Below are 23076 nucleotides of genomic sequence, written 5' to 3'. Positions count from 1 at the left end.
TGAGATTAAGTGAAAGAAACAAAATTGGGCAGGCCATGTAATGCACACAGCAGATAACGAATGGTTTATATAAGTTACAGAATGGGTGCCAAAGGAAAGGAAATGCAGCCAAGGATGGCAGTGGTGAACAAGAGCAATGTGGCGTGATAAATTAGGAAATTTACAGGTATAGGATGGAGCCAGATGATGCAAGACAGGGACAATTGAAGATTGCTGGAAAGGCCATTTGGCCTTCAGCTGACATAATAGGATGTTGATGAATTAATTGTTTTTTCGTTTGTTTCATTATTTGAAGAAAAAGATTGAATCACTCAAAGTAAAATTAACCGGCAATCTGTTGTTCCAGGATGAGAGCATGGAGTGTGATGCAGACTTGGTGAAGGCAAGTTATGTCCTGGCCGAGAAGCAGTTCCACAAGGACATGCTGTATTGTCACAGTGTGGACCTTCACGCTAGCACCGTGCTGTGCTTAGCACTATGCCTTCTGGTTGTCATTAGGTGACGAATGCTTTTTACTTGGGATGTGAGGTAAATATCACCTGTTTGACCATTTTGTGACAAAGGAGCGAGCCTACCAGGAAGTGCGCCAACTGTAAATTGTCATCCCGATCAGAATTCGAAGCATATCACAGTGATGGCTAAAGTGTTGTGCTGGTAACATAAAAGGAGCTCTGCAAAACCTACTGCTCTACATTAGACAAAGCTCCCTGCACCACATGCAATGGTCACGGTACTCTTCACATGCAAACAAAATCACATGGTAAGGGCAGGGCAGTGGTTCACTGGCAGTTCAGTCATGGCATTATACAAAACACATGTTGTTGTCATAGTAATGGTGTCATTCTTTCTGTAATTATCGAGTTAGAAATAAGTAAATGTAAGTAAGTGACTAAATAAGGTGGAAAGCAGCCGGCTTGGAACCTTGACTCTTTTAATTCAGAGTCGGGTTCCTCACCCAAATGCACCACCTGATCCTGGTTGATGGGAAGCTGTTGATTGGCACAACATATGTGCCAGAAAGATGCGATGCTTCGTGGTGCATCTGCAGGTCTCTGCGAAAGAACAGACCAGAGGAAGTTCTAGTGTGTTTCACACGGCACTGGAACGGAACCATTGGCGACGGAGCTTATTGAGAACAGGCACTAGGCTGTATCACAGGACATCTCCGCAAGGAAAATTTTTTTCTATTATGTCATCAGGACAGTCCCTATGCAGAGTTGTCCTGCCTTTATTCTTTTTTTCCCCACCTGTAAATGGGCTCTGGTCTCCTCTTACTCAACACCTGCGAATTGTGGCTTTCATATGTAGCAAGGACAATGTTGGTTCTTTACAAATGTGCCTGTTAAAAAATGCAAAAATGTTTGTGTATTTAGAATTAGGTGCACATTAAAGAACCCCAGGTGATCAAAATTAATCCAGAGCCCCTATTACATCATGCCTTATAATCAAATTGTTGTTTTGGCACCTAAAACCCCATAATTTCATTTTTACAGCAGTCGTGCATTGTGCTTATGCCCAGAGAGCTTGTCTGAAAGGTCTATAAAGTAGAATTAACCACAAGAAGATAAAAATGTGGTGGGCATTGCAGGGGCCCCCTTCATATAGGAGAGCTGGAGCACACTTCTTCTTTCACATTTGTGTGCTTCAATTTTGTCAACCTTTTGATGGTTTTATCTATCCATAATTTGCGTACTATTGCCATGTCAAGTGTTACTTGCCCTTATTGTAAAGCATTGACAGCGCTGGCTACTACAGCATTACGCACAGTAACGATCACTGTGTGTCGCAATAAATTAGACTCGGTAAACATTGTCATCAATGTGCAAAACAACCTCCACATCACTGTTAATCTGAAATTGGGCTGCGACGTGCACCATATGGGAGTGTTTGCTCATTTGTGTGAAAATAGTCATTACATGTGAACTTGTGCAGTACATGTGACTTGTGGCTGTGTTTTTGTTAGGGCTGGAAGAGAATTGATGCCAGGTCTGTGTTTGACTGTGCATTATCAAGGGATGGGTAACATTGCTCTGTGTATGTTGTGAATAAGGCAGTGGTTCTATGTGTGTGGCCACGCATACTAAGCATAGGGAAAGTGTGTTTCACAACCTTGCTTCCTGTGTATGCTGAAAAGCAGAACGCCATGAAAAAAATGTATATTTTATCTATACACACAGCCTCATGTGCTGCACAAACATCTTAAATCATACTATGGCTCTCTCTGCCACATTTCAGCTTTGCCCCAATTTTCTATTTTGCGCACACTTTCAGAGCATAAATAATTTCATGAAAAAGTGGCTTATGTAATGGCACTTTCTTTTTTTTCTTTTTGAAAGATGTTACAAGTGAAGTGCAAGAGTTGCTTGCTGCATTTTGTTGGACTTGGAATGTGTGGCATTAAGTCTAGAGACAGTTCTACAATGCAGTATACTGTTGAGCATACTATTTTAGAAATATTTTTTTTTCTAAACCTGCACTGAGCTTTAATTACGCTTAGCATATCACCTCCTGCAATGTGCCAGCAAGATCTGGAAAATGTGGCAACAAGTTTTTTTGTACTGTGTAGTGACTTCAAGATCAGCATTCAAGAACTTTTAATGAAATAAACTGTAGAAGTTATGCACAGCATGTTAGTGTAACTCTACTATTTGGCCAGGCAAAGACAATTTGCACGTTCTAACTCCAACAAAGGGACACTTGGCAAGAAATAATCAAACATTTCAATTGTGGACCTATATTTGCAGTATGATGTTGAAGGTGACCAGTAAAGCTGACCCACTTTGAATGCACTATGATGCATCATAACATCATTAGGATTAAAATAACAGTTAATTTCTACCATATTTTAGTTTGTTATTGCTGTCCTGGAGGAATAAGCCTTGTTTCCCTTTCAATGCAATGTGTGCATTTGAAATTATCAGAAGCTAAGCTTTGAATGAGTTACTCAGATATTTTTAATATATAAATTTACCTTATATTAGATTGTCGGGTTGTTGTTTTAGTCCTTTTAATTTTCCATCATGCCACGTACATTCCCACCAGTATCACATTGTTGTTGCGCAAAGTAATGATGTACGCACTTTATCTTGTTATGTGCTGTATTACTGTGGTTTTGAACATGCCTCCTTCTGTAACGGTTGGCATGTTTTTTATGTCTGGAGAAATGGCTTGAATATCTAGGCAAATGGTTCAAATATTTCGACGAATGGTGTTTGCCAGATGTAGTTCATGCATACATTTCCATGTCAGTCATCTTGTTCCTTGCATGCATCATCAGAGAATATTTACTTTTATCTGTGCACCTTTTCGTTCTAATGATAGAGCCTGCATTCAACCTTTGCCTGTAGGTTTACCGGCATAAATTTGGCATTGCTAACGAACAGACTTGTGGTCGTCCTTGTTACTTTTGTTATTTTCACCATTAAGAGTTTTCAGGCCTGTGGATTGCATAAAACATGGGTCCATTTAGAAGAGGCAACGTTCATCATTTATTGAAACTGAGTTTTCTTCATTGTCACTGTGTTTGCATCTCAACCACTACTACACTGTTATGCACTGGTGCTTATACTGGGCATACCAAGAAATTTCTGGGGAATTCTATAGAGGCACACACAGTAGTGTTAGATTTTGAGGCCACATGGATCCTGAAAAGTATTTCTCCAGAGCCTAAGATTGCAACTTCGGGTTCAGCAATGCATTCCTCACTACCATGTGTGACAACCACACTGTGACTGTAGTTTGCAGGCTTCATGCCTAACTTTCACAGAAATATACATAGCTTGCTTTGTTTATGGGCTTTTTAGCCTTCAGTAATATACTTGCTCTGGTGTATGAAAGCCCAGTATTTTTCTCATGCTTTCATTGGTGTGCTGCTGCACTGCTATTTCACTCATAAACATCATTGGTAAGGTTATTGCAAAGGCTTCATCAACGAATATTGTCTTGTGCTTTCACTGTAGAATAAGCCTTTTTCCTTTGTTCTATTTAGCAGGCCAAATGCTCTGCTTCCTTGTATCATATGCCATCTGTCATCAATTTTTGTTTTTTTCATCAAGGTGTTGCTACGAAGCTTGTTTTTAAACAGTTGACTTCTGTGTCTGCGCTGCCCTTTCAGCATGGCCTGCTTTATTTGCACTTGTTTATGTTCCTTCTTGTACTTCAGTCATGCCAGAGTAGGAGGAGAATCTGCCGCATTGCATGCTATTTATTCTTGTTTTATTTACTCAAATGTCTACTTTTTACTTTGTACAGACCCATGTGCCATTGTGAATGGCAAGCACTTCATGTTTTCAGGCCCACAGATTGTTTAGTGTGTATGTTTGGAAGTGCTGCATGTTCCTTAAAGCATGTACTGTTTCCTGAATCGTTGTAATGATGAAGTTTGTGTTATGTGGGATGCTAGTTTGGAGTGCGTATGTGATGTATGTTCAGGTGGGTGCACTAGCGATTGCAACCCCATGTATACCACTGTCTCAACAGTGTCAGAATGGCCCCTTCAGGTTCCCTTGTGTGCAATCTGCCTTATATATAGCACTGCAGCGCCACCTCGCAGAAATAAAATAGCAGGCATTGAACCACCACAACAGCAGGCAGGCACATGGCATGAACTAACCTGCAGCACCTTCACATGCTTACCTATTGTGTTAGTGATCTTCGTTTTACATTAATGGAAGTTTCCAAAGCTGGATTTGAGGTCTACTTTGGCATCAGGTGCTCAGACTTATTTTTTTGTCTATATTATTATTATTTTTCTAGCAAATTAATGCACATTACATCTCTTGATTTGATAAATATAGTATTACTGGTGCAGTTAATCTCCGAAATATATATCAAAGACATCTGCTCCGAAAGAGAGACTCTTCCCAAACACATGTGAAAAGGAATTAGTAATGGAAAGCATCCAGGTGCTGAAGTGCTGAAACTCAAATGCCAAACGTGAACCAAGTTGACGAGTGCGGCTCGTCCCCGACAAGCAAAGCAGAAAAAGCTGTGGCCTGGATGAGTATGGCTCAGGCATAATAGTGTTAATTATTAGCCTATCTACAAGACTGAACACCAAAGAGAGAAATTTGCATCAGGCTAGGACATCACAGCAATGTCTTGCCACTTGCCAGCATATCTGTCTATGTTTTACTGACACAGATATGTTATACCTGTATGAGCGAAAGCAATTGGGTGTGTCATTTTCTTATGTAGAGGGGTGCAAATTTTCTACAACTATCCACATTTTGTTCCAAACCAGTACTGTACGAGCACTGCAAATCTTTTAAGTGTTGCATGCCTGTCTGCTGCATAAAGCCCTGCAAAACTATTGGTTTCACTAAGAACTTTAAGTGGCTAACACCAACAAATCTGCTTGCACCTTTTCATGCATATCTTATATCGGTGCACGATAGCCGTGAAATTTATTCTATGTACACCCGTCTTTGAGGCGCATAGTCAGACCTTCCAGTGTTGCTGGTCATGGTTAACAAAAATTTCTGAGCCACTGTGATTTGTTCCAAGATGCTTGCAACACAAAATTGGTTCATGTCCAGGTCATCAACGATGCCAGCTCTCCTAGTCTCGCATGTCATTTTCTCTCCAATCCATGGGTGCCTGCTAAAACGTTTGTTTTCAGGGCTCGCCACTAGAGCGCATGGTATGTGCACGACAGTCATGCATAAGGCAGTGCAACTCTAGATTACAAACTGAGAATCACAAGCAGTTAAAAAAATTATTTTCAAAACTGTAATGCACGCATATTGGAGCACATCTGATTCTACCTGTGTAATGAAATTATTTGTCAAGCATAAGGTACATGGGAAAAATTGCTTTTAATGCTGCCCAGGACAGTAATAGATGACTGGAATGTATGTTTTCTTCTTTTAGCATTATTGTTTTGCTTAATTTAAACAAAATTACATTCACGCTCATGTGAAAGAGCTTGATAGTGTGTACTTACTTTTCGTTGCATGCATATCTTTATAAGTCTGTACTTCAGCTACCGAAAAAGTGCAGAGTGGCCCTTTGATGGTGCTTACTTATGTCTCCTTCTGACGCGTCTTTACTATTACGTGTTCCTGAACCATCATCGAAGTAAGCCTTTACATTAGACTCTAGGCAGGCCATTTGAACCGTGTGGAGGATTCTGTTGTTGCTTTGAGGTATAGCACTTAATTTGTGCCTTGAAGAACCTTGGATCAAATTCTAAAAAATACTGTCATTAATTTTTTTTTTCTTAGCATGAGATTTGTGCTAAGGCCATACAAACCAGTTAACGAGACTGAGCAAACCAACTATGACAGTTATTGGCGTGAAATGTTCTTCCATATTTGGGGCACTGTGGTTGCAGATGGTACATGTGAACCTCAGGTTTTATGAAGTCGCGTCCAACACTAAAATACCTTTTTTTTTAATATCCATTATATTGTTACATCTGTGTTTAATATCTTGGCATTCAACTGTACGATTATGTAGTCTTAGCAGGTTCTTGCTTGTAATTATTTTTATCTTGCAAGTTATCACTAAAACACCGGTATCCTCTGAGAACATTGCATTTGAAACATTTTTGTTCCCCCCCCCCTTTTTTTTTTTAAAGTTTCAACTGGTGTTTCCACATGTAGAATCAGAGGAACTTGTTTAGAGATTATAAATCTTTACCATGCTTTGCTACTGTCAGTCTGTAAATATGTGGATGTTGCAAGAATTCTGTTAAATTTGAATTTCCAACTGACGGACTTGCTTGGCATCTGAAGGGGATAACTTCTATGAGCGGCATTTGTTGTGGGCCTACAACGATTCACCATGTGTTATCGATATGACAACTGTGCACCTGTTTTGGTGTCAGTGACCAGTATTTCTTCAGCTACAAATTTTTACTTTCATCTTTATCAATTTTACATGCTACATTACCTTACTGTTCACCCATCTTTGTTGTATTTTTACAATGGGAATGTGTTCTTTGTTCATACTCATGTTTGTCTGTGCTTCAAAGCTGAGCAATGTACTTTTACCCAAATGTTGATACTCTGAATGAATTGAGAATTTTTTTTTTTTTTTTTTTTTTAAGATCATGTCAGCATAACGTTGGCGCTAGCAAGCTTGTGCCGTCTAATGTGCATGCTGAAGGTTGCAACAGTATAACTGTCATCTGAGGTAATTTCAGCTTATAGTTTTACTTCAGTAACAATACCTTTTTTCACTCATTAGAGCAACTGTACCCCAAATCTGAAATGCATATATTTCTGGACACATTTTGTGTTCTTGCATTGTGCATTGTCATTTGCATTGTCATGTTTGCTTGCTGCATTCGCTTTTCATAAAATGAACCCTCCTAACCCCCCCCCCCCCCCCTTCAAAAAAAAGAAGAAAAAAAAGACCCTCCATTTTGAATTAATGTGTAGAAGCCATGATGCCTCAGTACTCTGCAAGGTGTCTGGGGATGTTGCCCATCACAAGTGGATTTTTCATTCTGGTGTCAAGATCAACCATTGCAGTCATGCTCATATTGCTTTGTGCTTACTTCTGTATTTGTAACTTCAGTGCGTAACTGAACATAAATAAATGTACCTTGCGTTGGAATGACAAGTTTCCCCAATTGCTGTGGAGGGATTATCACGTGGTATACTAGTCATATCCTCGGCGCACCAGCATTATGAAGGCTACATTAGTTTACCTCTTTTCACACATGCTAGAACCAGCCAGCATAAGCCTTTTGTGTTGCTGTTTCAAGCTGTACATCTGGCACCACCTACGAATGGTGCTGTGAAACGTGCACATTCTCAGCGTGCAATCACGGTAGTTAATGTGGCACCTAGTAGCAAGAAGCAAAGTGTGCTCCAAAGGAATGTTGCTTTATGCTTGCCATTTTCATCATTATATTATTGCTGGCTTACAAGAATAATGGAGAATAATGGCATATAATAGACTTGTGCACTAAAATCCGAGTTCCTTGAAGAAGTAAACTACCCCATCGACTATTAAGTGAATGTAGACAGAACTTTAAACACAGGCCTTATTTTGCTTGCATGGTCTCAACAAGCACCATTTTGAAATATATTTTTTTTTGTAATACTACAGTCTGACCAACTTGCAGCATTATTCACCGAGAAAATCTTATTGCTATAACCGATAATTGTTATAGCAGGGTTGCACGAAAAAAGTAGAGGGGACAAACATTCAGTCATTTTAATTAGGCAAGCATAGTCGACTCCATTGATAGCATTACCGGTTTTAACCATACTAGGATGTTACAATGAGCAGCTGCCTCAGCTTGTGCATCAACAGCCTTGTGTGCTCTTCTCCCGTCTCCCTTCCACCATTCCGACAGCAGTGCAGTTGGCATATGTACCTAAAGATACTTTATCTTTGTTTAGAGCATCGCACGCGTAATGCAAAGACGTGGGATCATTCCCTACCTGCAGCAAGCTTTTTCATCCACTTTCATTTCCATTAATTTATCATTTATTAAGTACAAGTAATTTCCCCTATGTTGTCCTTGGTGTCGATGTTTGTTGGCTCCTTATGATATTATGAATAAAAATCGGGCCCCTCGGTTAACCCCCTTTTTTCTCGTTCTAGATATACTTTAGGCACTATAGTTTGCTCGTGTATTGAAGGGGCGCGCGAGGCCGACGATGCGTAGAGCGATGCAACAAAGGCCTGCCGTGCGGCACAAAGTTGGGCGTGGCGAAGTTTTGCAGCACGCAGACAAGTGCGGAGCCATATCTCTTTTCCCGCAAGCGTAAATGCCCCGTCTGAAGTAGGCGAGATGTGAATTCGCCGCGAGGGAAGCTATCCCCTGAGGAGGAAGGCGCCGGGAGGTGAAGAGAATCGCGCGTCGGGGAACTGCACGGAGGAGTGCGCTGAGCCCTTTAGCTGAGCCATCTGAGCGTGCTAGTGTTCCTGGCGTTGAGCGAAGCGGGGAAGGAGAAAGGAAGCGTTGCGGAGGAGGAGGGTAGGCGGAGGCGCACTGGGTTGATCGCTGGCAGTTGCTACGGTTTCTGTGTACGTTATGGACGTACCGGGTTCGTCTCGCGATTGAGATGCCGAGCGAGAAAGATGGAGCAGCGACGCAAGCGGCGGCAGGCCGAGCGCGAGTCGACTGACCTCGAAGTCGTCGCCAAGCGCCGGGCGCGAGCTGAAGTCCGGCAAGAGGCGCGGGCTCCAGAAGAGAAAGAAAGAGAAGGGGAAAATGAATAGTGTAAATAGTACATTACACTCTAAGAACAGTTCACACCCTTTGGAGTGCCCCTTCTGCCACACAACAATAATCGTCATCTGCCATGATGCGTTTCCCTTTAACCCTGCGAGCCCGGTACTTTCCAGTAACGAACGGCATGCGCGTTATCAGCATGATAGCATTTCCTGTCGGCAATGCTATCATGCTGATAACGCGCGTGCCGTTCGTTACTGGAAAGTACCGGGCTCGCAGCGTTAAAGAAAGGAAACGCATCAAGGCAGATGACGATTATCGTTGTGTGGCAGAAGGGGCATTCCAAAGGGTGTAAACTGGTCTTAGAGTGTACCAAACTGCTTGAAATTATAAAGAATGCATTTCCTTACAGTGCCTTACTATCTATTTACACATAAAAAGGGAAAAAACGGACATGAAACATACAAGATAAAAAAGTAAGCTTTGAAAACGTCGCCACACTTGCACGCAGTCGAAGCATATATTTGAAGCACTCGTGCAATTGCGCGTAACCCGCATTCCCACGTTTAACTTATTCTTTTTTTTTTTCCCCTCGACGATTTTGCATTTTTTTTTCAGCACCCACACAGTAGCTAGATTTAGTTATACCAACGCCTCCTATAGTATATTTATAGGAGGCGTTGGTTATACCTGATAACGCAGCGAACATTGTGGTAGTTCACCATAGAACTCATCCAGAGTTGACGGTTATATGAGCACAGCGCATGTGGTGTGTTTGTAGAGAGCTTGTACCGCAAGGCCTTCGGGGGCGTGAATTTTGAGGCACTCTACGTCACAATTTCGCCCAATAGACGAAATATCGATCGGTATCGATAACGCTAGCAAAGTATTGTACAATTACACCAAGGTTCGTAGTTATATCTGCTGCACAAACAGCAGTAAACATTCGCTTACTAGTTAAATTAACGAGCATGCCGTCTCGCTCGCACGCATATGACGAAACGCGGACTGCGCTTGGGTTTTGCGGCGGGCCCGCTATTTCACTGATTTAGTGGTAGACCCAAAAGCTTTGCGAAAGTCAAAATTACTCTTATCATAAAATGGTGTATTTTACTTAATTATTTATAATAACTTTACTTCGACCCCGTAGTGGCGCTGCAAGCGCAAGCCGCTACCCTGGCTACTCCCCTTCTAGAACACCATAGCAAAAGTTAGCCATCTTAGCAAAGGGTATGCGCCACAGTCACTCAGGTGAACAACAAATAAAACTATTCGCTCCTGCGTGCCCCATGCTAACACCCGCAAAGCTATTTGGGGCCCCTATCCTAATACTCTGTAATAACGGCTTCGTGCTGCCGCTCGCTTCGACGCATCTCAGCTGAAACTTGAGATTACGTGACCTACAAGACCAGGCGCGCTGGCATGATGTCGCCGGTCATAGCGGTTCGCTCGTACTCGTTGCACCCGCCGCAGATTACCTAACTCCAAGACTGTTCAAAATGCGGCACGGGAGCTTTCCTCTCGCAGTGGGCTGCGTTCAAATCCCTCTTCCGGAAAGTAGCGACGCTCTCCTCTACAGTGTTCTAGAACACTGTACTCTCCTCCTAGCGCGCTCTTTCCTCCTCAATTCTCGGATTTCGCTCTTCCACGGGCCGGCGCGTTGCGCACGGCACGCAATTCGGGCCAGTGGACGCCAGGCGCCGCGTAATAAATGCGCGCACTTCTTGTCTCGGTCGTTTGAAACGTTAGTGTGGAATTCATCGCCCAATGACACTGATACGACTGTCGAAAACTTGCGATAGGTCGTGCTAACGAATATTTTCGAAAATATACTCCGAAATAAACTAGCGGAAGCGCTATAAAAAAATGGCTAAAGTCGAGCGGCTTGCTCCCCATGGCGCAGTGGAATGAGCTATGCAAAAAAAATTGAAGCAGTGCAGACAATTCATGCGTTCACTTCGTACGCGCAGCTTTGAAAGAACTTACAATTACATGTACTTTTTTTTTATTATTATTGTAACTCCACCTTTATCGAGGACACCGGAAGCACTTGAGCCAATGCCACTACGCGAGACGCATTCTGGGCTTACGTGAGGAGTCATTAAAGGAAACAATTAACGCACCCGCTTGAACTTCGATTGCGTCGCTTCTCAATAGACCAACAGCGTGCAACATGTACATTTACCAGAATTTAGCGGCCAAGTGCAATGCGCGTAGCTCGTATTCTGCGACAAGCCGCGATTAACGCCCGTCAGGCGATTTTATTTCGTGTTGCTGGCTGCTTACTGCACAGAGGATGCTGATCTAACTTTTAGCAACGGTTAGGTGATATTTTGTTTTTCATTCGGAACGTCACAAGCTGAAGGCTGGGAACCTACAGTATGCGTTTGAAAAATCAGACCACATTCTCCAATTCGTGTATACGAACTCCACATTATTTCGTTTGACATGAAACCTATTCGCTTTTTTTTTTCTTGGAGCCATTCGCCGCCGGTGTTCCATAATTTCCGACACTTCACGGTACTGTCGAGCTTCTAGATATGCGAGTACTAATTAATAAAAGAAAAGGTAGGTCAGAGGTTTGTAGGCATGATTAATTAGCTCTTGCGACTGCGTGGTTGGCGATATGGAAAAAAATATATATCTTGGAACATTAACTTCGGAGTAGTTATTGTTAGCTGAAAGCGTTCTTTTCTTCTACTTTTATTGGTGAATATGATATTACGAGATAAATGCAGCCTCCAATTAAGGGCACGGCATTACGATTCTTCCGTTCCAATTGATCGTCCGAAAATGGAGCTGAAACGTGAGAGCGCTGTATGGGTATATTCGAGGCAGGAAAACATGCTCCGCGTATTTCTATTTAATTACATTGTTACATAAAAACGGCGCACGTATGGAGTAGTTTTTATTGTATACATGTCAAAAGACGTTAGTGGCCTACTGTGTAGTTCCATAGTAGGATTCATGCCGTCAAAAAACAAATGCTTGTATGAAAAAAATTATTCGCCGCACAGAACATACGTAAACATACAAAGAGCGAGAAGTATCACGCGGAAAGCGTTCTTTTCTTCTACTTTTATTGGTGAATATGATATTACGAGATAAATGCAGCCTCCAATTAAGGGCACGGCATTACGATTCTTCCGTTCCAAATGATCGTCCGAAAATGGAGCTGAAACGTGAGAGCGCTGTATGGGTATATTCGAGGCAGGAAAACATGCTCCGCGTATTTCTATTTAATTACATTGTTACATAAAAACGGCGCACGTATGGAGTAGTTTTTATTGTATACATGTCAAAAGACGTTAGTGGCCTACTGTGTAGTTCCATAGTAGGATTCATGCCGTCAAAAAACAAATGCTTGTATGAAAAAAATTATTCGCCGCACAGAACATACGTAAACATACAAAGAGCGAGAAGTATCACGCGTACATCACTTCCCAAGGGCTACAATTAAATCTTATGAAGGAAAGCGAGACAAATGATTGTTTGGACGAACGCCGAGTCACAGGCACAACACTTTAAAGGGCATATGGTTTCATGCGAACGCGAAAAAAAAAAAAAAATAGAAAACGATCATGACGCGAACAGATAGAGAAAAAGTTCGCGGCATGTTTTACACGCGCTAAATGTACCGTGCACTGCTGCACTGTGATGAATTTAACAAAGCGTCTGGCTTGCGAAATTTATAAAAATCTTCGTGCAATTTTGCTTACAAGTGTTATTAAGCGAAGTACAGTGCTTTCCTCGCAAAGAACGACGTGTTTCGAAGGCGCGAAGTCTTCCAGTGTTGTGCGGATATTGCGTTCGACGTCCTGTTCTCCCTCGATTGCAAACAACGCTAGTCCTTTCTCTCGCCTGCTGATGCATTGAAATACGTACATAGCAGCCAGACATTCTTTCGGCAAATGAAGCTCACCTAACTTGCAAAACGCACGTGCGCAGTGGCCGCACCAATCTGCGCGCGTGAAGCACCGGCCCGGGGAAAGCGAGGAGGAAAAACCATAGAGTTTCATACAATAATTTATTGCAAGAAACTCTATGGGAAAAACAGGACAGTGGTGCGGGTGAGGCGTCAGAGATCTAAGAGTGGTGCTACTTTCCAGAATAGAGGGGTTTTCGTACGGCTTGAGGTTGAGTATGTGCTTGGTAGAGTACACCCTAATGCTCGCTGCTCGTCCGCGCGGAAAACCATGCGGGGCTAGAGGAGGGGACGTTCGCACATTCTTCTATCCTATCTAGCGCCCGCTTGACCACGTGGCCTACAGCCTGTAGATGGGGAGAGGTTGCATAGAGGGAAGGCGTTGCTTTCCTGCAGCATAAAGGAAGGCGCATAAAGCTAGACTTACTGTACGTGGCTAATTTCTAAATTTAGCCACAGTAACTATACAGAATATATCAAGCAACCATCCTTCTCGGCTCCCTCGCGCCCGCACCATATGGCACGCGGGCCGCTCATTCTTATCGCATACACTTGTACTTTATAACGAAAATGACGCCGTCATCGTACGGCGATATATATATATATATATATATATATATATATATATAATGAGAAAAGGGAAAAAGTTATATATTTATTCCTGGATAAATTCCAATGTCAGGCTGGCTTTGAAAGTAGATATTCAACAAAAAGTCGTATATAAAATGGACAAATTTGATATATGAATTTACAGCTTCCTAATTGATTAGTGTCTTATATATAAGAGTTTCAGATGGGTATGTAATACGTTCAGTTTTGTCCGCTTAAGAATCAAAGGTAAGCTTAGATTCAATTTACAAAATTTGTGGGCCGAAACGCGAAAACACCCGTGTACTTAGATTTGGGTGCACCCAGATGATCGAAATTTCCGTAGTCCACCACTACGGCGTGCCTCATAATCAGAAAGTGGTTTTGGCACGTAAAACCTTATAATTTACTTTTAAAATTTGTGAGATCATTTTTGATTTCTGATCGTGATGCAGAGTTGTGAACTTGCTTCGATAGTTTCTCGAAATTTTGCAAGTTTAGATATTTTTCTATGAATAAATTGACAGGCTAAATAAACATCTGCTTCCAATGGACATATATTAACTTTTTATTTTAAATATAGCAAACTTCATCAACTTCGCTGCAGATCGCTGCCGAGAAAAACGATTTCTCCTTTCCCATGTATTTAGAAAGTAGCGCCGAGCTTATGCTGCCTGCAGGGAGTTTCTGCATTAATATTTTTCCCTGTAGTCGGTGCATGTTCTCTTTCACCATGATACGCATAATTTTACTTGGCTGTCTACGCAAGAGGGCTCTAATATTCCACACGCGAGCTCTCCAGACGAAATGATGAGAGTTAAATGCGCGCCAGCGTGTTTATCATTGCTCATACTGACTTGCACAATCGTAGCCGACAACAGCACCCATCGCGCACCAAGGTGAGGACTTCCCAACTCAAGTGTTTATCTGGGTTTTATCGTCCCACGTACAGTTCGTTCAGACAGCACCATATCCGACAGCCGGTTGACTGCGAAGCAGGCTCACAGGCTTTTTAAAGTCAGTTGAAAAACTGCCGAGCGTCTGGTGGTGGCTTCTACAAGCTCATCCATCAGCTTACGGGCAACCCCGCACAGAACACCGGTAGTAGCATGGTAGTAGCTATGGTAATAGTACCCAGGGCTGCTTTACTGTACACCATCCGTATCTTAGTTGTACAAAATTTTAAGATCTACAAATTGGCATTGCAACCTGTCATGCACTATAAACATGTGGCTAATATGACATATTTTTTAGAGTAATTCTTTAAAAATTAGAATAACAGATGGCGCATAAATTTTTTAGTGCCAGCGATTGTACATATTTTTAGGTGTTCAATGATAGGGTCGAGTGCGGGACGCGCGCGGTCTGGCAGTCTGCATGCGGACGTACATAGGGCGTGGGGCGTACAATCCAAACCTATGCGATGTCCCTAGCTAGGGGCTTGTCATCCCTAGCATAGGGACGGAGTAGTGCGCGCTGCGCGCGCCGCCACGCGCGCCACTGTCTCTGCGCGGCTGGATGGGCTTTAGGAGGTCACCTGCCTTTTCTGCCGGGAAAGCGGGGCCGCGGGGCGCGCCGGAGCCGCGCAGAAGGAAAAAAAAAAGAAAAGCAATAAGAGTGCGCCGAGAATTATGAAATGCGTCTAGTCCAGCCTTCGCTGCTTCAATGGCCGCGGAAAATCTATACGCCTCCACCAACCTAGAAGCAGATCACGGGCTCTTCCGCGCGGACGCCGCTGCGTTTACTGTGCCAGTGTCCAGTACGCGCGTATAAATTAGTCAAGAGGCACCGCGATTGCCTTGATGCTACACTTCTTCCGAAAGCTGTTTGACCTCGTACACTCGATCAGTTGCTACGGCAATCCTCAGGCAAAAATGACAAGCGAAACCAGAGTGGTTATGCGTGCTCACATTTCTAGTTTCACTTTAGTGACTCTTCTGTGTACCGACGTGATCTGAACTTTTAATGAGGAAACCAACAAGTCGACTATCACAGAGAATCGTAGAACATATCAGAAAGAAATACTTCCACTCCTTCCAGCTTTCGTGTAACTCTCTTTTCTTAACACATTGCTATAAACAAACTTATGAATTGAAGTCACATCGATCACTCAAAGAGGTAAAAGGAAAAAAAAGTATTAGACAGACTGCCCCTAGTTTAGCGCGTCCCAAGCGCGTACCTGTTTTGATTCTGTTTTGTCTGTATTTTGAGCGTTAGTTAGAACACGCAACAAACGACCCGAAAAGAAGATGAGCTGGCTGAAACTACTGTTTCCAGATTGTCTAGTGATTCTAGTAGTCGAGGAGAACGTGCTAGCCTCACATTAACGCGCGTCCCGCACGCCGCGATTAAAGCGTCTTCGAAATAACATTGTTTGAAACGGCTGGTGACGTCACGCGTCACAAACCTCATGCGTTCGTGATTCCTTCCTCTGCTCTTCTCCATTTTTGCCACTGAAACGCCGGTCCTTACACAAAGGAGCCTCATTTTATCGGCACGTATGCTGTGTTTTCTGCGGGATTTTCACAAAAGTTTGTCGCCTGGAAGCCGGGAATCGGTAAGTGTCACCGAAGCGTCCTTTATTGTCAGTTTGAATCAAAAAAATGTCCGAATGCATCGAGTTTGTAACACGTCGCCGTTTTAGGCTTGGCACTCCTAGAACCGAAGCCCTTCGACGCCACTGAAGCGCTTGATTGCTCTGGTAAATCTTTAGTTTCGCCTTGTTTATACCAGAGTAACGTTGTGGTAGTTGATTAACAGTGATCACTGCCTCGCTCCGTCTCTACGGCTATACGTTTTGCCGCGGGAGCGTCGGTCAGCGTCGGACCGAAGCTGTGTTACTCCTCGAGATCAAGAACTCATTGACTCAACTTCGAGCCGGACAGTCAGGTTTATGGCGACGAATATCCACAGTATGGTTAATTTTTGCGCCACGCTTGCGTTGTTGGACCCGATGTGCAGTTGGTAATTCCGTGGACAGCTGACGTGTGTTTGTGAACGGTTTTCGGGTCCGGTTGGGTTGCATTTTGTTTTTGGTGGGCGCTTTCGCTATGAGCCACTCTCCTTACGAGGCCGCGGGGAGGGTGGCAATTATGGAGGATAAACGCTCTCGTTTTCTTAGCCGCTGCTGTCCGAAATGATTCTATATGTCGTACAGGCACAGTGAATACGAAATACACTCTTCTTTGACGCGTTCTTTCTAGGTAATCTGACAGCGTTTGATCGTGCTCATAGCTTGTGCCTGGCTTTCCTACGTGGTGGTGGTGTACGGCGACTACGCAATTTAAATATCAGATAATTTTGTTTTCTTCCGATCTAACTTCTTAGTTAATAGCGGAAACAAACAGACGCAACACTCCACAACATTTGCGGCCGACTTTAGCCAGAATGTGAACGCAGCTGTCCCATATAGGTGGTGACTTTAATAACTGAAAAAAGGGGCTCACAGAATGAGCTTTGGGTAAAACATGCGTAAAACTGCGAGTGTGACTGCAGTTTTCCTTTCTTACATCGCGTTGTGCAGTTGTATGCCGACGAGACACCCCGCACCGCAGTTAGCGTGTTGTAGTCGCTCCCTAACACGCTCTCTGTCGTTTAACACCACATCACTGTCAGTGTTGTCGCCAAATGTGCCATCGGTGGTGAAATGAACAGCAATTCTGGCGTTTTCCTATTGTGCTGCGACACAACTAACTTTACCGAGCGACGCGCAGCCGTCGCGGAGCTCTCATATCGCGAGACACTTTCTCCGAAATGTCTCTCGGCACTAGATTAGACAGGTTTTCGCGTTGCTCGACTTGTTCCTGTTTGCTGGAAGCAAATACTCGTCCCTGAAGCTCATGCTTTGCAGGTAGCGTGTCGGTGACCCTTGCCTCATGCAGCATTTGTCGGTGCGAATTGTGTGCGCGTATTCAATCATCGTGACAGGCCTCGGCTCTCTGGTGCCGGCTGCTGAGTGTAGACGCTTTCCGTTAAAGCTATAGGGGTTAGCATTTTAGTCAACGCCACATGCGCACGTGTTTTGGCTTCTCCCACTTGTATATCGTGTATAGTTTTAAACAAGTGTTCTCAGGAGCTGCGCATTTGTTCGGCGCTGACATTTCGTTTATTCGTGTGCAAGCACACTTCCAGGAGGAAAGAATCATTTAAAGTTCACTGTAATAGGATAAACCTTTGAGGAGGTGTGCGTCCGTGTCCATGTTTATGGTAGCTGTGCCTCCAGGCAGAATCACATTGTGGTATTTCTTTTTACCTGTTGAAAATGAATTTGTCTAGTCATGTGTAGCACTGTGCAAAATTTGTTGCAATCTAATTGGGCTTCTTTGGTCACACTAGATTCTAACATCATCTTAATTGTTGACTATTCACAAGACAGAAAAAATAGTAGTAGGCATTGAAAAGCAGTGTAGCAATATTGCCCAAGCTTGTACCCATCCTTGCATGTTTCTTAAAGCAGCGTGGTTCACCATTGCTTTTGTCATCAATTAGGATTTGCTCTTTACCGATGCTTTTTGAATGTGTGCGATTTACCAATGGCTGTTGACTCCAAAAATGTTGACAGTGAAAAGGGAAAATCTAATTTACATTTGTGCAACATGCATTTGAAACAGTCACTGCCAATTTTTTGTTTAGCACCATTGTTCGGTATGGCAGTGAGCAGTTGCCCCACCATTGCAACATTATCCTTATTGGGAGCATTGCATAACTTTCTAGGCAGCAGTGGTGCTGGAGTGATCATCATGGGCACAGGAATGAAAGTCAACGGCTCCTGACTGTACGTCCTCCCAATTTTTACATTTATTGTTTGGACCTAGGTGGGAATATAGCAGGTAGTGAAGCACGCTTGGGGAGAATTCCTTTCTTAAAAGCCTATGAGGTGAACAGCCTTGGGCCTTTGTTATGGCAGTTCTCACTGTATGTGCACCTGTTAATGTGTGCGCTGTCCTAATGGCATAGTTGTGTCAAAATATGCATAATTTATCAAGTGATTGAACTGTCTGAATACCACAGTTGTGTAAGTGGCAGAGATGAAAAAAGCTATAAAAAGGTCACTGAAATTGTTACACAGCATGTAAAAACTTAAAGATGTCACCAACATTGCATATATTTACTTTTTTTAGTTCACATATACATATTTAGAGCTGGTGTTTCTTCCTTTATCGGGACATGATTAAATGCATTGTGAAGCATGTTGGTAGCACTTAAGGAAAGACATAGAACATAATGCAAACATGGCCAGCTCTGGTCCTGTGTGGTGAAATTGAGTAACAGTTTGAATTTGACATCTGACTAAGCAACAAGTAGGTACAGGGGGGACACAGCTTGGTCTGTATAATGTAAGTATTTGTTTTGCTTGATTCTATCTCCTTTGCACCATCCTCTATTCATGACCCGTGGATTCCTGTGATAACATAGGTGGCACACTGCTTGAACCACTGACGAAGCATAGAAAGGAAAACAATTAGATTAAAATGTCACATCATCCCAGCCCAAGCTTGATTTAGCAGCAGTGTGTGTTGCAGATACAACATACAACAATGTGTTTACTTTTGTTGAGTCCTGTTGTAAGGTTGGCTGTCACATTTCGTTAAAAAGAAAATGGAGTAGGTTGGAGACTGAAGGCTTTTTTTCTATATTTGTGGGCACAGTAATATAGCCTGGATAGACCAAAAGTAAGCTCATATATATTTAAATTTTTATTGTATTGCTGAAGTAGTATTTCCTTGCTGATTTATAATGTAGAAATAATGTTCAAAATGTTCAACTAAAATATAAGAGCATAATCATATACAAGTGGGAATTGTTAACCTATCACAGCTAGGGTGTTGTGAAGCTTATATGTCATTTCAGCTCGACCTTGCTATTCACTTAGCTGTTACAATTGTATGAGAGCATGATAAAAATGGCAGTTGATGTCCACTTTTTCTTTTTTTTCCCCTCTTTCGTACGGTAGTTTAATGCCAGTTAGCTTGTGAAAGTCTTGCATGTTGTGTGGGTAGCTGAGTAGCTGTAGCTGAGCCTGGGAAAAAAACATCAATTTCAGTTTGACCATTAAAAGTACCTCAAGCAGTCTTCTCCACAGCATATTATAAAATATGCAGAATAGTTTCTTGCCTCTAGAAAAGTTGCAAGGCGAAGCTAGTGCATGCTGCAATAAACAATAATATTAAGCCTTTGAAGAAGTTGGCAACTCACCATCTTCCATTTGGCAGTAGGCGGTGTTACAAAATTCTCTATATGGAAAATTTCTATATGGACATCTCCAAATGCTAACCCAAATGTGATTGACAAACAGATTATCTTAAGCTCTTGACTATTTCCTGTTTTCTCAAATAACTTTATAGTATTGTGGGATTGAAGAAAAGATGCCTGGCAGGAATTTGTTATTGCACCTTGACAAAGCCTGTTGCTCTTGGTGGTTTGCCTGACAATTGTGAACATGTTCATTCCTGCTTATCTGTATTTTGTTTCCGTCGTCTGTGTTTGTGCTTCTCAGGCTTCAAAAGGGCACCAACATGGATAATTCAAGCCGAAATGCAGCATCAAGTCCGGCACGTAACCATTTTGACGCTGCAGCCCTTTTAGGTGAGCTACTTACGGCCATTGAAGATGGCTTTTATTAATTTTTGTTCCTGCCTTTCCTAGTAAACCTTGAGAATGTTGGCAAGGCATCTGTCACAAAACTTGTCCTTACTTTTCATACATTCAGTATCTTTAGTGTCAGTTAGACACACATGTGAAGTTGGTTGTCAGGATGGGATGCAAGGTTGACTTGATCATAGTTATGGTAGTTGAAGAAGCAAGTGAAATAAAGAGGGTCCTCTGCGATTAGCATATACTGGTGATGCAGTGTGCCATAGCTTGTGAGGGTGACTTGTCCTCTTGGGACAGTGAATTATACTGTGCAGATTCATTTGCAGTTCTTAATGAACGTTATTGTTCTTTTCCCGCTTTTAGTAATGTGAGGTTGTGCTACAGCAAGCAGCATCTTGTATGATAATTATTTTAAGTTATGCATTGGTGACTGGCATTCTTACAATTGACCACCCTTTGCGCAACATGGTGGTGCGGAGTAGAAAAGCGCTTTCTTTTTAGTGACTCCAACACTTCCTCATGTATTGACAGTCGAGGTGAATCAAACTAGTGGTGAATGTCGTGGGGAGGGACTACTGGGTTCTGAATTTTTATGCATTCAGCCTTTTCATCATCTCTCGTGTCATCTTTGTGTGGTTTTTTAGTAGAATGAGTAGTACAGATCGTTTCCTTTAGTGCTTAATTTGCACCTTGCTCACTGCTAAGATGCTCTTGCAGTAGTGCTGAATTTGCACCTTGCTCACTGCTAAGATGCTCTTGCAGTTCATGCAGTGCTGATTGCAATGGCTTGTTTCTTGAAACGTCTTGGCGGGCTTGTTAGTAGTTTCTGCTGCTTTTATACAATGCAGATGACACATGCATGTGTCAATGTAACGCTTGTCTCTTTCTATTGTACCTCCGTGTTTCTTGCTTTTCTACATCCATGTATAGTCTGCACTCTATCAAGACAGTATTTTTTCTTGAGCATGTCACCCTTCTTCATCTCTCTTCTTCTCTGTATCTCTCTTTTCTTCCTCTCTCTGTTTTATCTGTCCCTTGGACACCCACATTGCTTGCCACCACTCTCCTCTTTCACCTCGGCTGGTCCTCTTCCTCCTCCATTAGCCATGAGCCCTCCCAGTTTCCCTCCCACCTCCCTGGGGGTGAGCCCCTTTCCCCCGTTCTCGCCCTTGCTGGCTAGGGGCGCGACAGCCTTTCAGAGCCCCACTCCCTCTTCCCCCAACCATCTCCTGGAAGGGGTGGCCGCTTCTTCTTCTACTTGTCCCTCGCGTTCCACTCAGCCGCCGCCTGCGTCCTCCTCGCCTTCACTTCCCTCAGGTTGGTCTCTTTCTCTTGCTGTCTTTCTCATGTCTCTCAATCATTCTCGCTGCAACTTCTCTTCTGTACCTGTTTTGTGGAACGTGCTTTGCACTGTATTGATTTCTGCTGCCACCCCTCCTCTTTTTTAACAGGTTGCCATATCTCGCCATCTTCCTTTTTGCTGGCTTTCTTGGTTTCAGAACAGGACACTTATGACATTTTTTTTTCTTCAGTTTATTCATCCGTATGTAATGAGCTGTGTACTGATTTGCTAGCACAGATTCACAAAGTCTGTGTAGGGTAGTTGGAAGCTTCATAAATGTCACCATAAACTTGTTGCAAAATATGGAACTGAATCTGCCAGTAATGAAACATCCTTGCTTTTTTTTTTTTGCTTCGCTTCTTCTATTGTGATACTGAACGTGGACAAAACAGCCACTTCACATGTTCTGTCAGATACTGTTGACCTCCAGCTAGCAGTGCTATTTGTCGCTGTAGATCTCCAAACTCCAATATTTTCGGAAGAAAAAATGCATACAGACTTAAGCAGAGTGAAAGAACTTTGCAACGTAAGTGCAAGTACTGGTGTAGGCTTTGCTTTACTGGTCATGTTTCTCACCACAGAATACACTCTAGCTGCTTCTGTCAACTGCCCGTGATTTTTCTGTGCCATGAAGTTATTCTAGTGATTGGTTGCTCGTATAAAATAGTGGGATCGTCCGGAATATTTTCTGTCTTAAATATCATTATGTGAGTGAAATACTTTCATTTGATACATTCATTTCCTCTGTGTGAATTTGGCAGAGTAAAAAAATTAGAAAGAACTTTGTGGCAGCTTTGGCTGATGAGGTGCAGGCAGGGCTTGAGGATACAAGTCAGTGAAGCTGGATTTGGTTGTGGAAAGTTTAACTTGTGCGCTGTGTACAACCGAGGCATTTGCACTCATCTTGAAAGTGCAATAACAACTTGTGATTGTCAGCAAGGTTTGTCAGTAGTACTTGCGTGAGCAACGAATAAGAAAACTTTGATATTTTCTAAAGTGATGATGGTCACTTTGTTATACAGAATCTACCTGCATCTTTTGGATGGATGTAAATGTTAAACTTAGAGTGAGACATGGAGGCCCAGCTCTAGATTTGAATACAGGCCTAAATAAGTGGAGGTTATAGGCAAAGGGGTTTGGAGTACTTGCAGTATTGTTTCTTTAAAGGGGCAAGAAGCACAGGTAAATCTGTTTGTGGGAGAGAAGAAATACTTAATGTCAGTAGTGAGAATAACAGCTCCAGGAGGCTCTATAGCCTTCATACAGCTAAACCTCACTCTTTGTAAACTGCCCAAAATGCTTCTTACGGGGCAGCTAAGCTCATCTTCAAGCACTGAGGAAAACTGCCATGTTTACTGACTAACTTTTGTATTTACTCATGCAAGGCCGGAGCTTTGGTATTGTATGCACTCTCTGGCACTTGCTCCAGCATGTGAGCCAAAGCACGCTAAATTTGTAAGTTTTTTCACCTAAGGTTTCAAACCAAGAATT

At 42.7% G+C, this 23076-nt stretch overlaps 2 protein-coding genes across 9 annotated transcripts in view; both read left to right on the top strand.

Moving 5' to 3' along the window:
- The window catches only part of Invadolysin (leishmanolysin-like peptidase, invadolysin), a 47073-nt gene extending 39510 nt beyond the window's left edge, over nt 1–7563 (top strand). The window contains exon 18 of the mRNA XM_050179187.3: nt 347–7563. Coding sequence (XP_050035144.1) covers nt 347–502 — 156 coding nt within the window. The 3' untranslated portion in view covers nt 503–7563. The remainder of the gene's footprint in view (nt 1–346) is intronic.
- An 8515-nt stretch (nt 7564–16078) lies between these two features.
- The window catches only part of LOC126531595 (bromodomain adjacent to zinc finger domain protein 2B-like), a 134605-nt gene continuing 127607 nt past the window's right edge, over nt 16079–23076 (top strand). For 5 of the 8 annotated variants that reach the window (XM_055071279.2, XM_055071280.2, XM_055071278.2 and 2 more), the window contains exons 1-4: nt 16079–16206; nt 18363–18423; nt 20146–20234; nt 21348–21560. In XM_055071279.2, the coding sequence (XP_054927254.1) occupies nt 20165–20234; nt 21348–21560 (283 nt within the window). In that variant the 5' untranslated portion in view covers nt 16079–16206; nt 18363–18423; nt 20146–20164. The remainder of the gene's footprint in view (nt 16207–18362; nt 18424–20145; nt 20235–21347; nt 21561–23076) is intronic. The other 3 variants (XM_050179186.3, XM_050179180.3, XM_055071281.2) reach the window with 1 other exon arrangement.

This window comes from Dermacentor andersoni, chromosome 5, assembly GCF_023375885.2.
Source record: "Dermacentor andersoni chromosome 5, qqDerAnde1_hic_scaffold, whole genome shotgun sequence".
Classification (NCBI taxonomy): Eukaryota; Metazoa; Arthropoda; class Arachnida; order Ixodida; family Ixodidae; genus Dermacentor; species Dermacentor andersoni.
Note: the sequence above shows the minus strand (reverse complement) of the source record. Positions and strands in the feature narration are given on the sequence as shown.